General features: G+C 38.1%; 1 protein-coding gene across 1 annotated transcript in view; it reads left to right on the top strand.

Moving 5' to 3' along the window:
• SPARCL1 (SPARC like 1) overlaps nucleotides 1-17,070 on the top strand; it is a 46,807-nt gene extending 29,737 nt beyond the window's left edge. The window contains exons 3-11 of the mRNA XM_039225169.1: nucleotides 2,719-2,895; nucleotides 3,281-4,276; nucleotides 5,575-5,647; nucleotides 6,551-6,669; nucleotides 7,398-7,518; nucleotides 8,744-8,880; nucleotides 10,351-10,499; nucleotides 11,096-11,244; nucleotides 16,606-17,070. Of these exons, the coding sequence (XP_039081100.1) occupies nucleotides 2,719-2,895; nucleotides 3,281-4,276; nucleotides 5,575-5,647; nucleotides 6,551-6,669; nucleotides 7,398-7,518; nucleotides 8,744-8,880; nucleotides 10,351-10,499; nucleotides 11,096-11,244; nucleotides 16,606-16,634 (1,950 nt within the window). The 3' untranslated portion in view covers nucleotides 16,635-17,070. The remainder of the gene's footprint in view (nucleotides 1-2,718; nucleotides 2,896-3,280; nucleotides 4,277-5,574; nucleotides 5,648-6,550; nucleotides 6,670-7,397; nucleotides 7,519-8,743; nucleotides 8,881-10,350; nucleotides 10,500-11,095; nucleotides 11,245-16,605) is intronic.
• Nucleotides 17,071-17,633: the final 563 nt, after the last annotated feature.

The raw sequence follows: 17,633 nt of genomic DNA, 5'->3' as shown, positions 1-17,633 counted from the left end.
TTCCCCCAGCTGCCTGAATTCTACAGAAGTAAGTGGATTCTGTGTGGTTCAGAGATTCCACATTTCCAGAGAATATGGTGTTACAGACGTGGGAATAATAGTAAAGCAGAATTTAATTTCAGAAAATTTCTGAAAGAAAATAAGCTGCCATCCTTCTTCTGCATTTCTTCAAGCTTGGAGAAGGAGAGCAGAAGAGGAAGGGTGCAGAGGGGGAGCAGTTCTCCACTAATAAGCTGAAAATCTCCTCCATCCCTTGCCTTCCATGATGCCCTGCTGGCAATCTGCCAAACTGGCCACCATTCTCTCTCCTTTCCCCCTTAAAATTTGGAAGTTTTTTCAAATGTCATTACTCCTTTCAGTTGGAAAGGTGATAAGAAGCAGGAGAACAAACCACATCTAAAATGAATCCTGAACTCCATGTCTTTACTTATATTACACAATTGGTACAACAGAATGCGCTAATAAAGACAAATGAGTGCAAATAAAACCTGATTTTGTACTTACACCTCTATCTGCCTGACATCTGAGTGTCCATAGCATCTTTCTAATACGGATTTGTGGTGACTACCTGCTTACAGTATCAGACAGCTCATAATTTACCACTGTATGATATTACTGCTAGCAATAGTCATTTTCACTTGGATAACTTTATAATTTCCAAACTACTAATATACATAAACTTATCTTGATATTTCTGCTCACTTCACCTTGACAGATGACAGGGTGGGATTCACAGTTTGTCAAATGACAGATAGATAGTTAATAGCAGAGTCAAGACTTAAAGGAAGGTCTTTAATCTCTAAGTCAGTTGTTAAACTTCTCCATCATGGGTCACTGCCAGCTCTTCATCTATGCCTTCAGTCTTGCTAGAAATAGAGCCATCCTGGGGCGCCTGGGTGGCTTAGTCGGTTGAGCGTCTGACTTTCGCTTAGGTCATGATCTCGCGGTTCGTGGGTTCGAGCCCCTCGTCGGGCTCTGTGCTGACTGCCAGCTCAGAGCCTGGAGCCTGTTTCGGAGTCTGTGGCTCCCTCTCTCTCTGACCCTCCCCTGCTCACTCTGTCTCTCTCTCTCCTAGAAATAAATAAAACATTAAAAAAAAAAAAGAAATAGAGCCATCCTTCCAGCTGAAATAATACTTCATTGCTTTTTTTCCCTACTAGACTTAGTGTACTATTTCACACAGTTTTTGAACTGGTTCTGTGTTAAATTATTTATTATAAGATTTCTTGATGAATATAAGGCTGCTAATGTTAAGAAAATAAATCAATATTGAGTAAAGGTTTATATCTTTTCTGCTAATTATCAGTGAATACTTAAAAGTTAACTTAAGAAAATGTACAATGTTAAATAACTTATCAAACTCAACATCCCTCCCAAAAAAGTAATCCAGTTAAGAAATGGGCAGAAAACATGAATAGACATTTGTCCAAAGAAGACATCTAGATGACTCAACATAAAAAGATGCTCATGAAAAAATGCTCAACATCATTCATCATTATGGAAATACAAATCAAAACTATGATGAGATACCACCTCACATCTGTCAGAATGGCTAACACGAACAACACAAGAAACAACAAGTGTTGGCGAGGATGTGGAGAAAGAGGAATCCTCTTGCACTGTTGGTAGGAATGTAAACTGGTAAAGTCACTATGAAAAATAATGTGGAGGTTCATAAAAAATTTAAAAATAGAACTACTCTATGATCCAGCAACTGCACTACTAGGTATTTACCCAAAAGATACAAAAAAGACTGATTCAAAGGGGCACATGCACCCCAGAGTTCATAGCAACATTATCAATAATAGCCAAACAATGGAAAGAGCTCAAATGTCCATAGACTGATGAATGGATAAAGAAGATGTGTCATACACACACACACACACACACACACACACACACACACACACACCATGGAATATTACTCAGCCATCCAAAAGAATGAAATCTTGGCATTTGCAACAACATGCATGGAGCTACAGTGTATTGTGCTAAGCGAAATAAATCAGTCAGAGAAAGGCAAATACCATATGATTTAACTCACATGTGGAATTTAAGAAACAAAACAGACAAACATATGTGAAGGGAGAAAAAAAGAGAAAGAAACAAACCATAAGATACTCCTAACTATAGAGAAAAAACTAGATAATTGCTAGAGGTAGATGTGTAGGGGTGAGCTAGACAGGCGATGGATATTAAGGAGGGCACTTGTTTATGATGAACAATGGGTGTTGTACGTAAGTGATGAATCACCAAATTCTACTTCTGAAATGAATATTGTACTATATGTTAACTAACTAGAATTTAAATAAAAATTTAAAAAGAAAATATACGACATTATATCTTTGGTTAATTTAATTTGACTTTGACTTCTTGCTAACAGCTCTCAAAATTATATAGCATGTTTTTTAAGTTTGAAAACCACAGAAAATAATTCCAAACCTCAAAGGTGACTATTATTGAAATAACTTTTGCTCTGTTTTCACTCAGTCTCTGCATGTATAACTTTTTCTTAAATATGTTTGGGAGTCTGTTTTTACTTAACAATTATAATCTAGCCATTTGCTCGTATTATTAAAAATTTTAGAGACTAACTTTTAATTGATGTTATGTATGAACATATTGCTACTAATAATGATGACAATAAAAGGGTAACTAGGAATTTTAAACATCAACATCTAGACAAGAATAACATAAGCCAATTTCTAATTTTTTCAGACAAATGCAAGGTTCCTCTCTGATCATCCCAAACCAACGGCTGATTCCTTGAGTTCCATCCAACAGGCTGAAATGTTAGTAACACCGAACAATACTGCAATCCCTATGTTAAGGGTGGAAGATGCAGAAAATGAAAAGGAAATTGCAGTGCCTGTAGAAGACCATCCCAACCATAAGGTAAAAATAACATGGTTATGTGATTATAATTTTTAAATTTTCCAAAGGTCTCAACTTCAGAGCATAATTAAGGACATTACATCATTCTCAGCCTAATTTTTAAAAGATGATGATCATATCAGTGATTTCCAATCATCAAAAGAACTGTAAGAATTAATGAGTTTTATGCCTTTGGCCAAGGTGCTATATAATTTCATATCACAAAATTCAAATTCAGGTTATAAACTTGCAGCTATAGAATGTGAAGAACATTGTATATGAGTTTATCTAATATTATGCGAAGAAAAAGAATAATGAAAACTAAATGTTAACTTATGAATTATAAATATGATGTAGATATTCCATTACCAGTTGTTTCAGGAGTAAACTTTTTTTTTCTTTTAAGTCTGAAAAATCTTCAGGACTAAAGCCAAAGGAGGAAAACCAGGACCAGTCAGCAGATGAGGACCAGAGTTACAGCCAAGAGCTCGGATTACAGGATGAAGAGGAGAGTGAAAGTGACTTAAGTGAGAATCTGGAGTATATACCATCTGAAGGTACACTGGACCTAAAAGAAGACATGAATAAGCCTCAAAAGAAAAAACTCCCAGAGAACATTGATTTCCTTGCTCCTAATATTAGTTCCATTGTAGATACTAACCAACAAGAAAGCATCACAAAAACAGAAAAAAAACAAGAACAACCAATAAATGATTTACATCCTCAGTTCAACAGGAGCAACAAACATAGTCAAGATGTAAGTGATCAAGGAAACCAAGAGCAGGATCCAAAGATCACCAACGGAGAAGAGGAAGGGGAAGAAGAGCCAGGTGAAGTCAGTACCCACAACAATAATGAAGAAAGGGAGAGAGAATTTCCCAAGGAACATTCTAACAGCAAGGAGGATGAAAATAGTACCCAATCTGATGACATTCTGGAAGAGTCCAGTCAACCAACTCAAGTAAGCAAAATGCAGAAAGATGAATTTGAGCAGGGTAACCAAGAACAAGAAGAGGATAGTTCCAATGCAGAAATGGAAGAGGAAAGTGCATCAAAAATTAATAAACACAACCAAGATGGTGAATGGCAGAGCCAAGAAGAAAAATCTGAAGTTATCAGCAACCATGAGGAGATGGATAAAAAGACTGTTTCTGAGGCTTTGCTCGTGAAGCCAACTGATGAGGGTAACACCATGCCCAGAAATCATGGAGCTAATGATGATGGTGATGATCCCAGACGTGATGCAACTGATGACTACGAATTTATCCCAAGTGAGGCCTTCTTGGAGGCTGAAAGATCTCAGTCCATTTTCTATCACCCCAAATATGAAGAGGAAAGAGAAAGAGAAAGAGCACATGAAAATGGGAATGTAGATGCCAGTGAACCCGGTGAATACCAAGGGGTGAGATTCTTTACAATGATGCTTGACTGATAGAGCAGTTAGCTTTATAAAGAAATAGCCATGACCTTTCTCTATTCTCTCACAGTCTCCTGTGCCTATCTGTATCAGCACATTACTAAAATATATTACAATTATTTCTTTTCCTCTGCATCTCCATCATTAGGCTGAAAGTGCCTATTTTATTTGGGTTCCCTAGAAACAGATCCTGGATTTTAGTAGTTTATTTGAGAAGTTCAGGGAACAAAGAGGAGTGAAACATGATATCAGGGAGGAAAGGAAGCTAATCAAAGGTATATTATTAAGGCCATATAAAGCACATTCCTCCGTATTACCCCATTTGGAAAGTGAGGGAGCCGGATCATTTATACAAACTGAGAATTGCTGGAAGTGTTAATTCCCCAGTGCTTTCAGTCTGTCCTTTGAGCAGGCCAAATAGATTGTCATGGTTTTCCAGGAACAGAGATGCAGATACAGGCAGTTGAAAGTGACTGGAGCTAACTACAATGATAAATTTTGACACATATGAGGGATGGGAAACATTAGCAACTACTGTTTGAATGTCTTAAGAGTAGATGTCATGTAATAGTCAAGTTAAATCACCAATGTATAGCAAAATGCCTCTAACATAAGATGAGGAGTGTTTGTTCAGTTAGCTATAAAGATTAAGAATAAAGACTTCAGCTACAACTTTATTAAGTAAATGCACAGCAAAATGATAATCAGGAAACTGCAACAGAGTAGGAGTAGGGAAGAAGCATATTGTCATTGGTTGTTTAATAATTTGGAGCTTTCAGGCAAAACCCCAGCAGCCACCAACTGGGAGAACTTGACACAGCTTTTAGTGGCCAAGGTCAATAGTAACTTTGATTACTGAAAACTCTGCTGCCATTTTAAGATAGGAGTTTCATTACACTTTAGACACCTGGTAAGAAACCTTTATAAACAGCTCCATAGAGATTACTTTTGTAATTATGTCTTAACTATAGAATCATATGATAATACTATATTTCTACCATTCCAAAACCCAAAGGGGAGGTCCCAGCTTTGCTCCCGATGTTATTTCCAAATTTTATTGAGTAATCCCCAGAGATACAACACTGAATGCAGTTGATGAAGATACAAATGGTTCCTGTTCTCAAAGGGTTGCTGTCTATTTCCACAGTTGTGGCTGGTGTCTTTTTGAGATCTAAAATGATTTAGGTATGAAAAGCTTTGTGGAGGTATGCACAGTAGAAATATAAATTATGTAATGGCTTTCCTCTAAATGGACTTCAGCTTCTGCTCTTATTGTTATAAAGGCCAAGAAAGCAGAGAGCCTACCAAATGAAGGTGAAAGTTCATATGAAGACAACAAAATGGTGCATGGTACTGGTGAGTCCAGGCTAAGCAAGCTGCTTGTGACTGTATCAAGGAAGAAGTGGAATGGCCACATTAGGCTATCCCCATTCCATCATTTGTCAATGCTTCACAGAATTTTTCTTCTCTCACATCCTCCCCAAGGAAATACTCTCATAAATTGTTGACATTCTCTTGCATACATTCAATATACAAGTATGGGCAAATGTGTTTACAAACTCAAGTCTTGTTGCAATATTAGTATGAAAGCTAGAATTCTTTTTTCCTAACTCCTTTGCTTCTAAGAATTCATTCTACTTCATTTTTTCTCTCTAGTGTTTTATTTATTTTTAAGAGAGAGAGCATGAGTTGGGGAGGGGCAGGGAGAGAGAGGGACAGAGGATCTAAAGTGGGCTCTGTGCTGACAGCAGCAAGCCTGATGCAGGGCTTGAACTCACAAACTGCAAGACCACAGCCTGAGCCAAAGTCAGACACCCAATCAACTGAGCCACCCAGGTGCCCCTACTTTATTTTTCTCAAGTCCATAACTTACTAGTGAATTTATATCCCATATTTAATTCAGACCTAATTCCCAATAGTATACCCCAATCACAAACATTTTAAATTTCAACACAATAAAATTTTCATGGTACAAACTTAAATTATAGACTTCAGACTCTGACCATTGTAGGCAGGACAAGAACTGTTTGTTCTTTTCATATTTCCAATTCAAACTGCATAGAAAAGCTAGACTATTGTGTAACACAATTTGATGCTAGAGGGTCCCATCTGAACATTAACATGTCCATTAAAATGGTTTCTAATATTTTCCCAAATTTTCTCTAATTAATGAAAATAGAGCTCATTGTCTGGATAAATTTGAGGTTACATACTCAGTTTAGCTTTGCTCATGCTTCCTGTCCAATTTTTTTCTGTTAGATTCTTGCATGAACTTCCAGTGTAAAAGAGGACACATCTGTAAAGCTGACCAACAGGGAAAACCCCACTGTGTTTGCCAAGATTCAGTGACTTGTCCTCCTACAAAACTCCTTGACCAAGTAAGTATTCTACAAAATAGTCTCTAAGGGGCCTCAAGTAGTTAGTGATATGGATGAAAGTGGCTTGCAATTGAAACGTTTGTCAAAAAAAGAAGGCAAATATCCAGGTTATCATCTAATACTTGAAATAGTATTGAGTAGGAAACAATGCCAGCAAAAACAAGGAATTTCAACTGTGCATTGAAAAGGTACTAATGCATTGATCTTCAGAACTCATTTTAAAACTCACTGTGTCCTTGACAATTATGTAGTTTGCATTCTACTGAACTTATCTAGAGCTAGATTGTCATCACCATTGGTATAATTTAGTCGATTTTTTTAAGCCAAAATGGGCAGTTGTGATTTTAATAACTTCACTTACCTGACCACAGTTACCTGGCTTGGCACACTTGATCAGGCCACCTATGAGCTTTAAGAAGCAGAATGCTTCCCCAGTATGCATTCAGAAACATGAGCTCTGGGGGACCTGGGTGGCTCAGTTGGTTAAGCATCCTACTTTGGCTCAGGTTATGATCTCACAGTTCAAGGGTTTGAGCCCTGTGTTGGGCTCTGTGCTGCCATCTCAGAGCCTGGAGCCTGCTTCAGATTCTGTGTCTCCATCTCTCTCTGCCCCTTCCCTTCTCGTGCTTTGTCTCTCTCTCTCAATAACAAATAAACATTAAAAACTTTTTTCAAAAATAAAAGGTTTTAAAGAAACATGAGCTTTTTCTCATGGTTGTCTTTCCTAGGTTTGTGGCACTGACAATCAGACCTATGCCAGCTCCTGTCATCTGTTTGCTACTAAATGTAAACTGGAGGGGACCAAAAAAGGGCACCAACTACAAATGGATTATTTTGGGGCCTGCAAATGTAAGTCTCTGGCACTCTGGCCAACCACCATTGCTGAGAGGATTTGGGGTGAATCTATGCATATCTGAATAATCTATATACATACTCCCATATGCTAACAGGAAAAGGCTAATATAGTTCTGAACCTAGAATGCTCATTAAAATCTACTAGAGAGACTTAAAGAAAAATAAAAAGAATAATTCACTGGCTTTAACTGAAAGAGACTGATTTAATTGGACTGGCCTGGGGCTTTGGCATTTCTTTTTCATTTGTTTTTAAAGTAACCTAGACAATTCTAATGTGCAGCCAAGTTCAGAATTACTATGATAATGTTACTATTTAATAATTGAAGTGAATCACTGGAATTTTGCCAAATTATTTGTCCTCTTTCCAATGTTTGTTAAGTCCCACCAAGAAGTTTTATGACAGTATATTTTTCCAGACTTTTAAAAAATTCTCTTCCTCCCCCCAAGACACTCTCAGTTGGGTTTGAATCTCCTTATAACTAAGTTATTCTTTACATTAGCAGTGCTCACTAATAGGTACAATTCTCTCCTTCCTGACACAAAAGAGTACTAAACTTCTCAGCCCTCTTGATGTTAGATGTGGCCATATGAGTTGATTTGTCCAATAAAATTTCAGCAAAAATCCATGTGAGTTTTGGGTAGCTGCGTATAAGAACTAGCATATGTATGGTTCTCTGTGCTTCACCTTGTGTTCAGATGGTGAAGTCTTTATCATCCTGAGCTCCAGAGAGACTGCTGTGAGCAGAGCTCTCCTGTCAACTTGTATTGGGCTCGAATGTACAACACAGCGGCTGTAATTAACACTGCTGTATAGTATATCTGAAAGTCACCAAAAGAGTAGATCCTAAAAGTTCTCATCACATGGAAAAATAACAATTTTTGTAGCTATTTGAGGTGATAGCTAAATTTACTCCAACTTTCTGATTCTAGAGCAGTGGTTCTCAGCCCTGCCTGTGTATCAAAATTATTTTTGGAACTTTTTGGCCCTAGACCGATCATATCAGAGTGTCTTTGAATGGAAGCTGGCATCTGGTATGTTTTGAAAACACCACAGGTAGTTCTGTTGTGCCACCAGGTATAAGGACCACTGCTGTGATGGTGGGGCAGTGAGAGTGCCGTCAGTCACCGGATGGTATTAAGCTTTCTGTTATGAGGACTTATCATTAAGATAGGAGTAAGACCCAAAGATTAAAATCTATTTTCTTTCTGCTGGGGACAGCTATTCCTATTTGTACGGATTTTGAAGTGACTCAGTTTCCCCTAAGGATGAGAGACTGGCTCAAGAATATTCTCATGCAGCTTTATGAGCCAAACCCTGAACACGGCGGATACCTAAATGAGAAGCAGAGAAATAAAGTAAGTTATCCACAGGTCAGCTACCTAACTATCTACAGAGCCTGAGGAGAAAGGGTGTGTGTGTTGAGGGGAGGAGGGACCTACTTCCCTCCGCATACCAGCAAGAGCCCACTTTGCCTCCCCACACCTGATACGTTCATATGCAGTAACAGAATAGTAGTGGTCATTATTCATGCCACAAGGTTTGAGACATGGCCTAACCACCCCATTCCTCCTCAAAGGGCAATGGCCTGAGCAAGGACTCTTTAACTCATATCCTAAAGCAAACCCTGGTTGAGCAAAGTGAACCTCCATTCAGCACTTATATATTCAGGCCCAAACATATTATTTAAATCTAAACTTTTTTTTTTTTTGCCCTCGTAGGCCAGACAGGTTTATAATATAAGAAAAATCCCTTATTTGCCATGTCAGTAATATATTAAGATTTAAAAGTACAGAGTATTTATTCCAGAAGTTCTCAGGGAAAACTCATTCATCAAATAGCTATTGAAGGCATCCTGTATATCTGGAATTGATTTACATGCTGGGTATACAGCATTGAACCAAACAAAAATCTCTGCCTTCATGAGCTTACATCCTAGGCAAAGAGACAGACTCTGAACAAATGTGTGTGTATGTGTGTGTTTACTTCTATACATACTGCAAATATGAGCATACATGCAAATATACAAACATGTAAATAAATATGCAAATATGTAAGGTATGTCAGGTGGGATGAAACATGCTATAAGAAAAAATTAAACAGGAAGGAAGGTGTGCATTAACTCTGTCAAATGCTGCTTACAAATTGTAAGATGAAGGAAGTTCATCCATGATAATAAGGAGGGAAGTTGGTGGATGTGGCCCTGGACATGGGTAGAAGTTCGGTTCTAATTGCTTCCAATTAGTTCATGAGTAAAATTATAAGCTGAGAGTTTTATATGAATTTCCCAGAAATAATTTCTATCCTCTCTCTTTAATACATCATCATGAAAGTCTTGAGAGTATTAGATGCAAAACAGGGAAATTTTAATGGGGGTGGCCAAATGGTGTCACACCACAGATGATTCTTAACAGACACTGGACAGAAATACTTAGAGAATTAAGAATTAAGAGTATGTCAGTGGGAGGAAAAATGGGACTTTTCACTAACCAACAATTTTGCCTAGGTCGGTTCAGCCCTTATCTTTAAAACCTTCTCATAATTTTAAGGAACGTAATGAACAGTACCCAGTTAAGAGAAAAATCAAAACAGACTTAAATGTCTTCTGAAAACCACAGGCTTTATTTATTAATGTTGGTTGTTATTTTATGTAGAAATAAGAAAGTCTATAATGTTGATTAGAAAGGATTTTCTAATTCAGTCTCATATGATGGCCTGGCCTTGTTTTCCTCTGTCTTATCACTATTACTCTTCAAGTAAAGTTTAGCAGTGATAATTCCATTACACCTGTCTGATTCTCTAATGATCTTCTTCCTTCCTAATCCCAGGTCAAGAAAATTTACCTGGATGAAAAGAGGCTCTTGGCTGGGGACCATTCCATTGACCTTCTCTTAAGGGACTTTAAGAAAAACTATCACATGTATGTGTATCCTGTGCACTGGCAGTTTGGTGAACTTGACCAACATCCTATGGATAGGTAAAAACTCTTTACCTTCCCATTACTAGGTTGTCTCCCTGCTAGAATGTCTAATTATCTATACAAGATACTTCTAAACAAATTTAGGAAGTTTCCACCACCGTTTTAGAACACTGACATGCCAAACAAGTGTAGTTAGGTGTCTAAACACAACAGTACTTTGAAAATAGCACAATGTGGCTACACCATGTTTCCCAAGTTTAGATGTTAGGACCCAACCTGCAACAGAGACTCCTTCAATTCTTTCTCATTCTTAATCCTAAATTCCCAAGATATTCTGATTGGCCTAGCTTAGATCACGTGCTTACATCTGGGTATGGTCAGCAGGTAAAAGGTAGGCTATACAAACATGATTGCTGGGAGGGGGACATCCCTATAAATTTAAGATAGCAGGAGAATACCCCCCAGTGAGGAAGGAAACTTTGTGACATCCCAAGTGCTGTCTACCTTACCCATAAATTTGCAGCTTTTCATGAGGGTACTGTTTATTTGCCATTCTTAGCAATCTTGTGGAAGAAAAATGCCTTGGTTATCCTAAGAGTTAACTTTCATATACAAGCTAGTCATTGATATAACCACCATTTATTTCACTGCAGAGTTTTAACGCATTCTGAGCTTGCTCCTTTGCGAGCATCCCTGGTGCCTATGGAACACTGCATAACTCGCTTCTTTGAGGAGTGTGATCCCAACAAGGATAAGCACATCACCCTGAAGGAGTGGGGCCACTGCTTTGGAATTAAAGAAGGTAAATTCATCATCAGCCAGGGGAAAGGGTATCCTGTTCTCCAGGAGAGCACTAAGGCCTACAGCCCTCCTAGAGAGGTCCTGCTATGTGCTCAGATTGATACCTAGGGACAGCAAAGTTGCAGCATCCCAGGTAGGACTTCCTCAGGGCACCTGCTGTCATTGCAAGGTTACTTCATACTTCCCTGATGATACTTTTTTTTCAGAGGCTAAAAGTGGGAATACTTAGGGGAAATACTTAGGTATTAACAGTTGGCTAGGCCTAAGAAAATGATGTCACTCCAGAGAGCTGTGCTACCCTTCTGAGTAAGGAGGATTTTGTATCATTTCCTAACCTGACTATTGGTCCAAACATTAAAAAAATCATATGTGAAGAGTAAAACAGCAAGTCTGATTCTGCCAGTAAGAGATGTCAGAAAAATCTTAGAATTCTTTAAGAACTCACTGAAAATTGGGCCTCATATCACAAGCTGTGTCCAGATACTATGTCTTCAATCCATTACTGCATCTTCAGTGGCAAAAATAATAATAATCAGAGGGTTCTTTCCTCCTGCAATAGAGGAACTTAAATTTAGATATTTGTTTTGCTAGGCTATGTCTTAACATACTTCCTTTTGTTTTCCTAAATTAAAGCTGATTTTTATTAACAAGCATGTTTTTAATAATCAGGATTTGAAAGATGCTCAAAAAATGAGCAATTGAAACTGCTTGCACAATGTAAATCAATAGTAAACCTCAATCTGTAAAGCAGAGGTTTTATACATATGTTCACAGCATACAAGTAGGATGAATTTGCAGCCAACCAATCATGAAAAGTAAGTGCATCAAAAGTCAGAATTTCTCAAAAGGAGGCAACTTGTGTGATGTTCACTTTAAAAATATTCCTCATGAGGCGCTTGGGTAGCTCAGTGGGTTAAGCTCAGGTCATGATTTCATGGTTTCTGAATTTGAGCCTGGCATTGGGCTCTGGGCTGACAGCTCAGAGCCTGGAGCCTGCTTTTGATTCTGTGTCTCCCTCTCTCTCTGTCCCTCTCCCACTCACTCTCTCTCTCTTTCAAAATTAAATAAACATTAGAAAATTAATACATATATTCTTCATGGTATGTAGAATGCCTTGAAATTAAAGAGAAAGCTGAGAGTATCAGGATTCACTTATTGATAAATAGGTAAGCAGAAAGGGTTAGCTCTTTGCTTCTGCAGTATTATTTTGTGAAATAAGCACAACTGTAAAGAGCAAAGAATATATATTTTTGTAAGCAACAAGTGCTATATATTAGTCATCTATCACTGCATAACAAATTATCCTAAAGCTTAGAAGCTTAAAATCTCATAATTTCCAAGGATCAAGAATCTAGGAGTTATCTACCTGAATGGATCTGTCTTAGGATCTCCTCTTAACTCGCTCACATGGCTACTGTTGGAAGACTTCATTTCCTCACTATGTGGTCCTCTCCATAGGACTGCTCACAGCTTGGCATCTGTGAGAGAAGAGAGAGAGAGAGAGAGAGAGAACCCAAGACTGAAGTTATAATTTCTTTTGTAACCTAATCTCAGAAGTGACATACATTACTTCTGCCATATTCTGTTGGTCACATAGACCAAATCCTGCTGTAATGTGGGAAGAGGTCTTAGAAGCTGACTGTGACATATTGTTTATACCCTATTAGTATTAATAGGAAATGAATAAGCTATTAAGACACCAACCCGTATAAATAATACCAATTTCCTTTCTAACATCTATTCTATAAGCACAGTACTTATAAATTCAAATATATTCCCCCCAAATGGCTAAAACTACTTTTCTAATTCCCGTGTTAAAAAGACAAAGTGTGCCCAAGTATAGTCGCCCCACCCCCTCCACCCCACCATTATCAAGAGGGGGAAATGTAGCTGGGACAGGACATATTGATGTGTGCCTTTTTATATGGCACTTGATTTTAACAGAGTGATCGAACTTGAACAGAGTCCATTTAATTAAGGAAGCCAGTTGTGCTTCACTATTCCTCGGAAACTTCTGGCAGCTCTTCAGCATGTAGGCTCACTCAGGCTCCGAGCCGGGCAGTTGTCTGGGAGGAGCAGGAAGGGCTTGAAGCTCAGCGACTCAGAAAGCTCCTAATGATCTTGTTTGTTCCCTGTGGTTTGGCCATGATTACGTTATTTTGAAGGAGGGAAAGAATTATCACATAGTAAACCAAGAAAGCAGATATTTAATATTCAGTCAGAACAAGCAAACAAGTTACTGCTCTGGGCTGTAGCTAGGGAAAACAAAACAAAACAAAATCTCTATCTGTAAGCATTCCCTTCCTTCTCATAGCTGAGAAATCCATGGAAGGACAAGATAAATTTTAGCCATGGCCATTCTGAATTTTAACTGCCATTTATCTGGGCTAGGTGTGCTCAACTATCCAGCTCTGTCATGAGCTAGCTATGTGACTTGAGGCATACCACTTAACCTCAGCAAGTCTCATTTTCCTTCTGTGTAAAAATGGGGTTTAATTGAAAGGTGGAGGAGTCATATTTATTTAGTGCCCACGACTTACCATTCTACCTTAATCTTTAGAAAAACCTTCCAACTGCAACTGAGACTATTAGGCAAGCGAGTCAGATCATGCAGGTCCAACTGAGCTAGTTACAGACATTATGCTCAGCACACTGGAGGATCACCAAAGTATTTTAAACAGGGGAGTGATTTCACTGGATTTGTATTTAAGAAAGATTCTTTTGGTTACATTGTGGAGAAGGCAGAGAACTGGCTGATTTACCTGTGGTAAATCCAGGCATAGTTGATCACGACTTGAACTAGGACAGTTACAGTGGGGAAAAAGAAAAAGAAACATATTCAAGATATATTTAAAAATATAAACATGATATATTCAACAATATAAGCAGACTCAAGATGTACATCATATAGAAATAATAAGACAGTATTTGCTAGGAAATATGTGGGGTCAGGGGGCAGGCAGTTGAGAGATGGAAACAAAGGGAAGTATGACACCCAGGTTCCTGGCTCAGGCCAGGCATAGAGACAGAGGAACAGAGATAGAAAGCACAAGCACAGAAGCCAACTTTGGGAAGAGGATAACTTCCATTTACAATAGAACTTTTAAGTACTTGGGAGCAATGAATACATGGGTCAGCTTTTCAAGGCAGCATTTTGGAATTTAAGTACATAGTGGAGGATTACAAGCATACAAAGAGTAATTAAGGCTATGGAAGGGAATTAATTCCCCCCAAAAAATATGTTGAGTCATGTGGGAAAGGGTCTAGGATTGAATACCAAGGAACCAAGAATAATGGATAGAGGAGGAGGAAGGAGTTCATGAAGGATAATGAAAAGTGTCCTGAAAGGAAGGAAGAAAACAGGATTGTGCCATTTCAAAGGAGGTATTTGAAGAGGAAGACAAGATCACAGTGCCAAATAGTGCTGAGGTGTCAAGTAAGATAAAAGACTAAGAATGTTCCTTTTACATAGAAATTAGGATATCCTCAGTGGCCTTAGTAAGAGCAATTTTGGTGGAATGGTGGAGATGGGAGCCAGATTCCATAGGCTAAGAAACAGTGGATGAGGAAAGGTAAAGAGTGGCTGCTTAAAGGCAGAAAAGAACTTAAAAGGGGTATAAAGTTGAGGGAAGTGTTTCTGGGAATAAAATAAGCTTGAGCACTCACTCACTCACTCACTCACTCACTCACGCACTCACTCACTCACTCCACTCATTCATTCATTCATTCATTCATTCAACAAGTGTTTACTAATGGTCCCCATAGTGCCATGCACTGTTTTCAAAGCTGGATATGCAGCATATTTACATGCTCACAGGAAGGGCCCAGTAAAAAAAGAAAGATTGAGGATATAAGAAAGAAAAATAGGGCTGTCTGGTTGGCTTAGTAGATCTTGCCACTCTTTATCTCAGAATTGTAAGTTCAAGCCCTATGTTGTGGAGCCTAATTTAAACATTTTTTTTAAATAGAAGAAGAAGAAGAAGAAAGAAAAACAAAAGAGTAAAATGGGGGCGACAGGGGCGGGGAGAGATTTCTGAGGTCAGAAGAGATCCTAGACACAGGCAGAGAATTAGCCTAGAGTCAACAGGAGGGACATCTCTCATCCAAACAATGGAAAGAAGACAAAAAGTATGAGCACAACAGTAAATAAATGTATAAATAGGGAGACTAAAGTGTCCATTTTACAAATGAAGTCAGTGTTCAAAGTTGATAATCTTTCCTACTCTTGGGAAGGACTTACATTGGGCAGGAAAATTACCTGGTATCCCAGACAGTGTGGTAATTCAGTATGCTTCACGTTAGTCTGTTTAACTATTTGTTCAGCAATGCTTGAGTGAGGATGGGCCATACCAGTAGGAGTGGTCTTATGTCCCCTAAAGGATGTTCTGTTCTTCCAGACATGTGGCAACAAGTTCTTTTACAATTACTTGGTTCAAAATTTGCTTTAACTGGCACTATACTTCTATTTATTTCTGTTATAGTTTAACAACCTTTATAGATTAGTATACTTGGCAATTTCTTGGCTAGGCCTCTATTGGTGCTTCTCAACCCTACGTTAGAACTAATGGTGGAGCTTCTAGATGTATACATGCCATTGGCCCACCCTTGGAGATTCTGATTCAGGAGGCCAGGGGTAAGGCCTGAGAGCGTATCTTTTGTTTAATTGAAGTATAGTTGACACACAATGTTACATTAATTTTAGGTGTACAATATAGTGATTCAACAAGTCTAAATGTTACATTATAATCACAAGTAGAGTTACTGTCACCATAAAACGCTATTATAATACCACTGACTGTATTCTCTGTGCTCTACCTTTTATTCTTGTGACTTATTCTATAACTGGAGGCCTATACCTCCCACTCCACCCATTTTGCCCATCTCCCCATGCCCTCTGGCAGCCATCGGCTTCTGCTTTTTATTTGTTCTTTTTGTTTTTTAGATTCCACATATAAGTGAAGCCATGTGGTATCTTTTTAAGTTTCACAGATGGGGTGCCTGGGTGGCTCAGTTGGTTAAGCGCCTGACTCTTGGTTTCGGCTCGGTCCTGATCTCTCGGTTCATGAGTTCTAGCCCCATGTTGGGCTCTGCGCTGAAAGTGCAGAACCTGCTTGGGATTCTCTCTCTCCCTCTCTCTCTGCCCCTTCCCACTTCCCTCTCTCTCTCAAAATAAATAAGTAAACTTTTAAAAAATTATAAATAAAAGCTTCATAAGTGACACTGATGCCCTATCAGGGTTGAGAACTATCCTATAGTCTTATTAGATAGTTTCTGTAATACCTCAGTTCTATCATTGTTTGTGTATATTACAACTCTGGCTGTTTTCTAAAAATGTGTTTCGTTTTGTTTTTGTTTTTTACAGAAGACATAGATGAAAATCTCCTGTTTTGAATTAAGATTTGAAAGAATTTAAATATTCCAGCATCCTTCTCTGTCCTGACCACTCCTGAAAATATATACAGCTGTGATACTTGTAGATTTACACTTAGCAAAACTTTTGCATGTGTGAGATGACAATAAGAGTAATGGCTTGCTAACAGTGTATGCGCTAATCATTTAACATTAACTTTGGAAATAAAACTTTGAAATTAAATAAAGTCAGCATATGCAAAATCCTGTGTGCTGTTCATGAACAGGAGTCTAACTCGTCACTCTCTACATCTGTTTATGAAATACTTCCTAATTATGAAACTTGAAGAAAATACTGCATTCATTTTGTTCATAATATCATGCACACTTCAAGAAAATGGAATAATGCTCTTTTGTCAATAATGTGCATTATTTTCAGTATCTTAATATCCTAATAAAAATCCAAATGCTTACTCAAGTCTATTTCCAGTCACTTATTTAAACACCTATATGTGAAAGACCAAGTCAAGGCTCACACTTCAAACCAAATTATAATTGTGCCTCCTGACCTTGCTACTTAAAAAAAAAAAGAAAAGAAAAGAAAAGGCATAGGTATGGTTGGGAGAGATGTTTCTTATCAGAAACAAATATCCAGTTATTAAATGGTAGATGCTTATTGATGTCCTTTGCCATCATGTAACTTCAAACAGAAAAAAATGAATTCAAGTGCTCTTTACCAAATTCAATTTGAAATGTGGGTGATGATGCACTGCTTGGTACAGCTGGTCCCAGCTCTTGTGCAACTGCCCATGTAATTGGGGGAAAGGGAGGCCCTGCAGGTTTTCTGCACATTTCATACACTCAGAATAAAGGTAATGTAGAGATAACACAGACAGAAAGCTCTGAAGTGCCTTAATGTTCAGTGTAGTCAGAGATACATATTACTACTGCAATTTGAAAGCAAGAAATTGTGTTGTAAGAGAAACTTTGTGTTTTCATTTGAACTTTTCTTTGGTAACTATTAGTACAGTAAGGGCTAGA

The sequence above is a fragment of the Hyaena hyaena genome, unplaced genomic scaffold (genome assembly GCF_003009895.1).
Source record: "Hyaena hyaena isolate Hyena2069 unplaced genomic scaffold, ASM300989v1 scaffold_1945, whole genome shotgun sequence".
Taxonomy (NCBI): Eukaryota; Metazoa; Chordata; class Mammalia; order Carnivora; family Hyaenidae; genus Hyaena; species Hyaena hyaena.
The sequence above is the reverse complement of the archived record's forward strand: the minus strand, read 5'-3'. Positions and strand labels throughout refer to the sequence as shown.